Genomic DNA, 10,384 nt, shown 5'->3' on the forward strand with positions numbered 1-10,384 from the left:
GCCGCGCACATCTCAACTGTCGCCCCCGCAGCCTCTCAGCGGGCTGCTTCGTGTCTCGTCGGCCTTCAGCTCGGCACAAAGAGAGAGAGCGACTTGAGGGGGATCAGTTTGTGGGCTTCTGCTTTTTAAGGCATCCTCATGGTCGGGAGCGGCCCGGTGACTCCGCCTCCATCACGCCGTGTGTTATTACTTTGACACTTTGCAGATTTTTGAACGTGTGCAGGATCGATGTCGCGTGTGATCATGGGGCGCTCCACACCGATTCAGATTTAAGTAAATGATCGATGAGTCCCGCCTCCTCTGAGGACGACCCTCCTCACTGGCCTGTCGCTCGCCCTCCTCATCGTCTCCGTGATAAATTAAAAGTATTAATGGGGCCGCTAATGAGGTAATTAGTTTGTTGAATTAATGGTTAGCTAATGTTTTCGTTCCTGACAGCACACCAGGTGGACCCGGTGGGTGGTATTAATATTAAATCTGTGTTTTTGAACATGAAGGAGAGGCCCAGCTGCTGCCTCGCCTCGCAGACACGCTGCTTCCTGATAAACACAAACTTCAGCTGCCAAACGTGGAAAGGGTGAGAACACCGGTCGACCTCTGAAAATGAAAGCACGCAGAAGCATCACGGTGAAGGCAGAGGCTTCACTATCTTCTGTATTTGTTTTAGTTTCCTTCAGTTACTCAATGTGAGCGCGTGCGACAGATGACCCGGGAGGGCGAGCGTGGCGAGCTCGTTTGTGCAAAGACTTTGCAGGTTTGTTCTGAACCACAATGAGCTGCAGTTCTCACCAGAATGACATCATGACTATCAGAAACACAAACGCCAGCTTGTGCGAGCGTGTCGACGCACTTCCTTTAAAGGAGCGACACAAACAGCTTGCATCCTGCTGCTGTGACGCTGCGTTCGTCTTCTGCGTGGACGAGGCCCAAAGCTCTTCCGTGGTCGTTCTCGTCCTTCTCCAACAGGTATTATGTGCCAGCTGGCCCAGCTTCACTAACCCCGCCCCCTCCTGCAGAGCAGGCACACGGATCGCTTCACTGGAGCTGAAAGAGTTTGGACGCCTCAGGCTTTGATTGATTTTAGGACTGAGGAGGATTTGGACTCCTTTGTGCTTGATGAGGTCGGAATGAGCAAGCAGACTGGAAGAAGTTTGGTCTGGGGCGTGTCCTCGGGGCGGATGGCGAGCGCGGGGATTCACGCTCTGTATTAGAAACTGTGCTAAGAGAGAAACGACAGAGAACTGTGTCTTGCATCGTCTCATTTCAGACCCACGTTTCTCAGCCCCGTTCCATCACTCGTGAACCTGCGGCGGGCTGGGGGTGTAATAAGCGGCGACAGGCACGGTACCAGCTTAATGTGTCCTCGAAGCTCGCCTGTCGAGTGAGGCGAGCCACCGAGGGCGGATTCATTGCTGCGAGGAGCAGCTATCTCTGTGAAACACGCCCGGCGCCGAGCCCAGCGACATTTAGAAAGGGCTGCAGAGAGCTGGACGCCGCGGCGAGGGGCGTTTGTGTGAGAGAGCGATACCGAGAGGCTGGAGCTCGTCCACTCACGCTCAAGTGTTTGACTGCTGCTTTTAGCAGAGCGAGGCTGAGTGCAGCCTGCCCGAGCGGCGAAAACAAAATGAATGAACGAGCGGCTGTTTGTCCGTGATTGCTGAATGGGCTCTGGGCAGGCGGCGAGGAGTCGAGCACTCGGGTTTGGCAGAAAGATGTTCAGACGGGAGGAGAGGCTGAGGGGGTGGAGTAAGGCAGAGAGAGCCGAGGGAACATTAAAGTCATCAGTGAGCTCGTGTTTCACCTAAAACACGTGCCGAGTCGTACCTGTGTCTCACCTGTTCAGCCACGCCCCCGAAACTCAGAGCAGCAGAAATAATCAGGTGAAGCTCAGATTCGACGATGATGATTCGATGATATCAGCAAGAACGTCATGAATCAGAGATGCTTCAGACTTATTTATGAGTCGGCACAAACTGCTCTGAATCAGGAAAAACCCTAAACACACAAATAGAAATGATAAAAATGACAAAATGACCAGAGAGCCGCTTCAGCGGGGGTGGAACCGGATCTCGGACGTGACCGCACCCAAACAATGAAGACGCTCAAAGTTTGCTTAGACATTTTTATTGCATCTCGTCATGTTCCCGTGTTTCCATGATCGCCTCGCCCTTATTTTGAAAGTTCCCGTTTACCTGTGAGCAGACTCCTGGTGTCAGACTGTCAGTGGATGATGTTCAGGCTCCGGGCCGTGGCGTCCTGATGTGGACCCTCTGAGGTGCTGAAGCCTTCCTCTCAGCCGTCAGCTGGGCTGAGCTCGGCTGGAAGTGTACCATTCAATTAGGTGAGGTCACTGAAAATTTAATTGGCAGCGAGGTCATTATTTCAGTGGCCGCGGACGGCTCGCCTCGCATCCCTCTCCTCCAGAATATTCTTCTTCTAATGACCCACCTCATCCTCCTCTTCGGTTGTAGGTGACAGCGAGGTGAGGATGGAGGGCGCAGTAGGACAAACGAATTAACAGCATGAGATTAAAGAGAGGAGCATGCCTGATGAATTATGCAAGCACGAGTCCTGACCGGACTTAATGGGGCCGCTGTGTGGAACGAGGCTTTTAATGTGAAAGCATCTGAGGAGTGTGTGTCTTTGCATGAATTAATCAGTTACATTTAAATAAGTGCCGGGTTACGTGTTTCATGAATTAAACACGTTTGGAGCCGAGACCTCGCTCACCTTCAACAGCCCGTGGGCCGATGTCGCCGCCGCCGCTCTCCTGCTCCCGCCATCGAGCCACACACGCTAACATTAACTTAGAGTCCGGTAATCGGTAACATCACCAGATGAGATGCACGCCAACATGGATTCTTCTTGTAGTTGTAGCTGCTGCTGGTTGTTTTCATCTCTTGTGACTTGTGTTTTGGCTCTTTGTGGTCTTTAATGTCTCATGACCTTAGCTGTTGTCTCTTTGCAGTCCTGTTGTGTGTCTTTGTGTCTCGTTTTGGTCTAACATTAGCTTGGGTTGGTGTGATAACGGCGGCACACACAGCGCGGTGTTAAACGGTTTCAAACGCACTCTCTGGTCTGTAGGACGAGGCTCATAAACCGTGTGGCGCAGGTACCCCGCTTCCACCTCGCCGGCCTACTTAATCAGAGAAATGTCAGCGCCTTCACTCGCTGCTCCACTTTCATCCACGTTTTTATGGCGCCAAATTACATCCTCGCTGATGAGGACTTAAAAAAGCCAGCAGGCGGAGAACCGGCAAGAAACAGAGAGGGGCGAGGAAGATTAGAGGCGGGAGAGGAAGAGGAGGATGAAGGGATGGAGGCTGAGTCAGTCGGTCTGTCACACTCCTGCTGGAGGTGAATCACAGTCAAGCTGAATGCTGATGGTTTACAAATAAAGTGATAATAACAGTGCTCACACACAGACACACACAGTGAGTCAGGAAGTGAAAGTGTTCTGCAGCTCGTTGTTTCTGCTTCATTTAGCCGTCCGTCAGCAGGCTGGAAGAAACAGTGTGTTGATGAATGCGTGCACGGTCCCGTGTGTGTGTGTGTGTTGCCTGATCGCACAAAATGAGCGGCTGTAATGAAATCTGTGATTGCTGCACCGTAGGCGAGCAGGGTCATTGTAATTAAGTGTGATTAGGAGGCAGCGTTTCTCGTTCTCCACCTCTGATTCACTCACAGAGGGGCGACTGCACCGCCTCTCCTCCCACATATGATACGTGTGCACGAACGTGTGCACGAACGTGTGCACGGGCCTCATACGCCTCGGGTAGAGCGACGGATAAGAAGAGATGTGAAGTGACATGGAAATAACTGTCTTTGCAGCAGACGTGTAGTTAACCCAAGTTTGTGCAGAGAAAACAGAAGGAGGGACTTTTATTTTGAAAAGTCACAATATATAGGGTCTGATTGGCCGCAGTTCTTACAGTTAGCCTCTTAAAATCCACGTTAGCTGATTAGGGGAGGGGCTACCTTTTGTATATACCACTATGGTGACCTGGTGCTCAGCAATTATAGACCTGGAGGTCTTTTTGTTGTCCTCCTCGCTCTGCTCTTTGTAAATTTTATGTCTTGTGTTGTGTTACGTGTGTTTGTCGTGTGTTTGTGTCATTGCATGTCAGACAGCTATGAGCACAAACATGGACGCATCTGCATTAAAGGTCTGAGACTGAATAAAGAAAGCTAAACCCTGGAAGTAGACTGGCTTTCTCATTTCATCAGAGGTCAAAGGTCGGTGGATTTAGCAGCTGTGTTTTAGGATTATGTTGCTATGCTGCAGTGTGCTGTAAGCAACTGTTTACAGGGATTTAAAGGCAAACTTCCAGGGACTGCGTGACACTGACAGCCCCTCAGCACAGTAACAGCTCTTACTGAAATAACTGAGCTGTGACCAACATGGCTGCAGCTGTTCTTCCTCTCTGCTTTCAAGATCAGGCTTCAAACTTTCCTTTTTGCTAAAGCATATAGTTAGGGCTGGACCAGGTGACCCTGACTCCTCCCTTAGTTATGCTGCAATAGACGTAGGCTGCCGGGGGATTCCCATAATGCATTGGGTGTTTCTTCTTCACTCACTATGTATTAACAGACCTCTCTGCACTGAATCATATCTGTTATTAATCTCTGTCTCTCTTCCACAGCATGTCTTTATCCTGTCTTCCTTCTCTCACCCCAACCAATCACAGCAGATGGCCCCGCCCCTCCCTGAGCCTGGTTCTGTCGGAGGTTTCTTCCTGTTAAAAGGGAGTTTTTCCTTCCCGCTGTCGCCAAAGTGCTGCTCACAGGGGGTCATATGATTGTTGGGTTTTTCTCTGTATGTGTTATTGCAGGGTCGACCTTACAATATAAAGCACCCTGAGGCGACTGTTGTTGTGATTTGGCGCTGTGTAAATAACATTGAAATGAAATGTGAACAGGAAGTGGAATCATGTAGTGGAGAAAGCAGAGGCATTTTTATCGTCAGCTGGATTTTGAGTGGATACGAGATGTTCCCAGTGATTCGTGGAAATTAGCCGTCAGATCAAATTATCTCTGAGACCCTCGACGGGGTTCCAGCGTCGCCGCTCTGGGCCTTAAGTAAAGATCATATCCTTCAGCCACAGTCTTTAAAACACAAACGGCTGGCTACAGGAGCCCGCTGGGCCCAATTCAGAAGGATGGATTGTTTTATTTTCAGGGAGAATATCATCTGTTTTACCCTCTAAATGTGCTGTTATCACAGGCACGGCACATCCTGTTGAGACCTGTGAGTGAGGACTGTGTTATCTCGCTGCTGCAGCTCAGGGAAACATGTCGCCTGGTTTTAGCCTGAAATACAGCAGCTCTGTTCATTAGCGCGTCGCGAGCTTTTGACTTCCTGTGTTTGTTCCGGGTCTCAGTTTATTTGAGGCCCTTCTCTGTTTGCCGAGAGGCTGCAGAGGATTTTTCTGTCAGTCACAGAAGGATTTGAGTGATGTGGTGTGTTTGTCATGCAGGGACTCTGCTGAGGAACTTTCCAACAACACAGTTTTAGTCTTTAATCATTGGCTTTTGGTCAAGATGACAAAAACCGTACAGACTGATCAGAGGGGAAACCGACAAAACTAACAAATGTTCAAAGTGTTACTGTGAGCAGAGAGAAACATGGCCGACACCAGTGCAGCAGTGACTAAAACACTTTGACCATGACGGCCTTCGCTGTGGTGAGCCGACGATCTCAACGACTGTGACCGCTGATTACTCACAGGCGTCGCCACTACGAGGAGATGCAGCGGCTCCATGACACCATGACAGAAACCTAACGAGTCGGGCTTGCTGATTTGACGACTGCGTTGGTGCCAGCTGTTGTTGTGTGTGTGGTTTTATTTTGTTGACGAGTGATGTGCTGAGGATCGGTGCAGGGCTTCCCGGAGCATCGCACTGATCCACTGACAGCTGTCTGCACGTCCACGGCGAGGGCGAGCTGCTCACACAGGATTCAGTTACTTTTACAAGCAGCAGAGATGTGAGACTCTGGAGGAGATGAAGATCCTCGGCGTGTGACTCTCAGAATAAAACGCTGAAATGGTCAGTCTGAACACGCTGACATGAAACACATCATTTTAGATTCGGTTTGATCTGCTGAGGATGAGCACGCCGCTCAGAGAGAAATCCCTCTGCGTCTGCACGATGACGCTCTCCAGCACGTCCAATGTGCCGATTCAGTTCAGAGAGCCGCCGCTGCAGCAGATGCGGCCCGCTGGGTAATAATGGAGGGTGAAGGAATCTGTCAGAGACGCGAGAACAGCGAGGAGATGGTGACGCTCTCACACTCAAACAGTGTTTAATGGATCTAATTCATGTTCAGCGCTGCCCCGTTTTTAATTAGAAACTCTGGACGGGCCGGACGGCGTGCAGACGGAGCGCGCTCACAAATCTCACATGCTCATAAATGTCTTATTTTTATATGAGGCAAAGATCAAATTCAGCTTCTTCTTCTGATACATTCATGGAAACCTCCATCTGGGGTCTCCGCCGCCTGTTTGTTTTGACCTCTGACCCCCTGGAGGTTCAGGTCTCACACGGAGGCTCGCAGCGGCGCCGTCCTCCCACACAAGCGCTCGTTAATAGACATCAGTGACGAGCAGAAGGTCAGTAAATCCGAGTCCTCTGCCGTCGTCACGGCGCATTAATGTCAGATGGGAATGCCAGCGTGTAGGATCATCGCTGCCTCTGATTGGCTGTTTCGTTTTCCTGTCAGGGCTGCCGATCGATGCTTCAGCTCTCCCGTCATCTCTCTCCTCGCCTCAGAGGCGTGGACCGTCCTCGCCTCCCAGCTCACCTCGCCGTCTCAGATCAATGCTGGCCGAGTTTTATTGAAGCCGGCAGGGGGCGAAGAGGAAGTCCACAGGAAGTCCAGTCATGTTGATGTGATCCATACAAAGCGATTCACACTTCATAATAATCCTTCTTTGTCTTATTCTGGGCCTTGTAACCGGAAGGTCGCCGGTTCGATCCCTGGGCTCTCTGTCCTGGTCGTTGTGTCCTTGGGCAAGACACTTCACCTACCGCCTTCTGGTGTTGGCCAGAGGGGCCGATGGCGCGATACGGCAGCCTCGCTTCTGTCAGTCTGCCCCAGGACAGCTGTGGCTACAACTGTAGCTGCCTCCACCAGTGTGTGAATGTGAGAGTGAATGAATAGTGGCATTGTAAAGCGCTATATAAATGCAATCCAATCCATTTGAGCCGTAAAACAAACGTGTTCAGCGCCTCGTTCTGCTCACCTCAGCACCTCATGTTCACAACTCCTGTTCAGACTTCTTCAGTACAAAAACGATCAATAACTCAAGTTTTTATTAGCGGCTGAACAACAGAACCAATCAGCGTTAATATTAATGAGACCTCGTTAACCTGCAGCTCAGGCTGATGAACAGCCGAGCAGCAGAAGGTCCTAAAAGCTCGTGAAAACATCTAAACATGTTAATAAAAGCTTTGAATATTGTAACAGTAATAAAATGTGGTAAAAGTGGTTTTATAACTCTTATTTACATATATATAATTATCACAATGTGACATATACACCATAAAATGTTAAGAAAAGCATGAATTTACTTTATAATTTACCAGCAGATAAATACACATATATGTAATCATTTATAAGGGAACAGTCAAACACGGTCACACCATCTTATCATCAGAGCAACAGGAAAAGCTCACGCCATAAGTGATCACATGACGGCGTCAGGTTGAAGCTTACATGAAGTCGTTTTTCGAGATGACACGTGAACATCTGGCCTGTTTTTATGTTCAGCGTGCGCTCGTGTTGTTTTGGTTCATGCTGCAGACTCATCTCGCCATCATACAGATGTTTATAATAATCACCTGTCCAGTCATTCCCGAAGAATCCTTCTGCGTCACCTCCACGCTCCCCTCCTAACATCCCCTGTTTCCTTCCACTCTCCTCCTGCAGATCCCTCAGATCAGCTACGCCTCCACAGCGCCAGAGCTGAGCGACGACCGGCGGTACGACTTCTTCTCTCGGGTGGTCCCTCCGGACAGCTTCCAGGCTCAGGCCATGGTGGACATCGTCAAGACCATGGGCTGGAACTACGTCTCCACGGTGGCGTCAGAGGGCAGTTACGGCGAGAAGGGCGTGGATGCCTTCATGCAGCTCTCCAGAGAGGCGGGTAAGGTCTGCACGAGCTCGTAATAAGCTGTAAGGTGGGGGTCAGGGGTGGGATTAAAGCGTTGTTTTTACGCTTCTGCATTTAAGACAGGCGTCCAATCAGAGCGGTGTTGTGATGAGGGCGTGAAACTCACGAAGGTTCATTTGCTGCCGTTAGGGCGGGCGTTTGGCGTGACGCTGAGGTCGTCTCTTTGGGCTGCAGGATGAAGGTTTCGCTCGTCAGAAGCAGTTTCGGAGATTCCAGGTTGCTTTCTGACTCCTCACACAGACTCAGGTGTAGTTTAGCCTAAAAATCCAACAAAGGTAAAACATGCCGAACCTGACCAATGGGCTCCTACCACCTGTCGCCTGGAAACGGCATGCTCAGACAACTGTGGACTGTTGTGGCCTGCAGCAGGTTGGTTTCTCTGGGCTCGCGACACACTCGACCCTGCTTTTACTAACCGTGTGCTGGAGGCGCCGTCAGACACTCGTCCTGCAAACACTGAAGAAGCCGAACAAACTGTTGAGTCAGAGGAGCTGGAGCGGAGTTCATTAGAGCGCGTGGCGCCGCTGATTGCTCTCTGAATAATCTCGCTGACATTTGCAGCCATCTGATGGCTCTTCACAGCCCACCGGTTAGGATGCGTCCTGACATTTATGCTCTGCGTTTTTTAGCGGATTATTAAAGGACGCGGCGCTGACGGGGAGCGTCTTTAACACCAAACAGTTTCCCAATGTTTCTACATGGATGGAGCCCGGGTCATCGATCTGCGCTGGCTTTTGAACGGCGTTCGGATGAAATGAACGGCACAGCGGTCGTCCGGTGTCACCCGAGCAGAACTCGCCCTCTTCATCTGCACAGCCGCCTCCTCTCAGGCTTAATCTCCCACAGCCTCCTGGCTTCAAAGGGAATACAGCAATCAGCGGGAATGAGAAGCCTCTCAGTGCTGTGAGCAGAGAGGTCTGCAGGATGTCAGAGTCGTGTCACTATATTTAGGAAATATATAGAAACTGATATAGAACAAATCCTGAATGTGTGACTGATGCTGGGAGCTTGCGGGTGGTGTTGCAGTGAGCTGCTGTTCCTGGTCCTGCCTGTGTCCAACCACGAGGTGCCGGCAGCAGCGTTACAGTGCAGGAGCCACACAGCAGACGTTAGTGTGAGCGTCTGCAGCTTAACACTCACTTTATCCTTGATCCATACACTTCCTCTTCCTGTCACATGACGTGCAATTAGTGACGCTCAACGGGATCATTTGCTGCAAGCACCTCCTCCTCTGTAGCCTGGTGGTGTATGTTGCCTCCACCTTCAGCAGGAGCAGGTTTCTGGTCCTGGGCCCCCGAGTCTGAGAGGTGTTTTGGGGGCAGAGATACTTCTGTTTCAGGTCTGTGTGGAGCCGGCACCAACAGCTGGCCCCGCCCACTGGCTGCTGCTGACTGAATCCTGGCCTGAGGCTGGCGTGCTGCTCTCGCTGTCGGACATGGCTGCTCTCATGATGTTTGTAACCAGCTGAATGTTTTGGTGATGAAGATCAAACCTCCTTAAAGATTAGAAACCTGAGAAATGAGACGCTGCTCCTCGTTGCAGAGGTGCTCCGTTTGTTTTCGGGTTTCCTCCACGCTCGGCTCTCTGTGCATCGCTAAGAAACTCTCTCATTCATCCAACTTTAACACTGAGTCAGCGCGCTGCTTTCAGCAAACACAAGTGAGACTTCTGCACTAATGAGCAGCATCTGAGAAAAACTGCATCCCAAAGCTGCTAATTCCTCTGTTCCAACAGAGAAACATTTAAACAGCCTCTAAAAATAGTTTCAAGTAAAGAGACGAACTCATTAGCAAAAATATTAAAACCTGAAACAGTGATTCAGATACTCTGTGAGGAGCATTGGGATCACTTACTCCTGTGAACCGGATTAAATTTATCAAGCAGACCATAAAATTAGCTCAGTGTGTGTGTGTGTGTGTTATCTGCAGATTAGTGAATAATCCAGCGAGTATCGATCGCCGGAGCTTCCTGTCGTGTCGGCCCTGATTAGCAGCAGGATCACTGCTCACTGTGTGGACTGCAGAGTTTAAACCAGTAACGAGCTTCCAAACTAAAGTCCCAGAAACAGCACTGTGCTCACACACACACACAGACACACACACACAGACACACACACACACACACACACACACACAGACACACACACACACACACGCACACGCACGCACACACACACAGACACACACACACACACACACAGACACACACAC

General features: G+C 50.3%; 1 protein-coding gene across 3 annotated transcripts in view; it reads left to right on the forward strand.

Annotated features, from left to right (window-relative positions):
• The window catches only part of grm7 (glutamate metabotropic receptor 7), a 145,821-nt gene that overhangs the window by 45,744 nt on the left and 89,693 nt on the right, over positions 1-10,384 (forward strand). For all 3 annotated transcript variants that reach the window (XM_085457832.1, XM_085457834.1, XM_085457833.1), the window contains exon 2: positions 7,931-8,147. In XM_085457832.1, the coding sequence (XP_085313958.1) occupies positions 7,931-8,147 (217 nt within the window). The remainder of the gene's footprint in view (positions 1-7,930; positions 8,148-10,384) is intronic.

This window comes from Copadichromis virginalis, linkage group LG5 (assembly GCF_057382275.1).
Source record: "Copadichromis virginalis isolate Kocher_CV1m ecotype Utaka linkage group LG5, C_Virginalis_male_GT1.1, whole genome shotgun sequence".
Taxonomy (NCBI): domain Eukaryota; kingdom Metazoa; phylum Chordata; class Actinopteri; order Cichliformes; family Cichlidae; genus Copadichromis; species Copadichromis virginalis.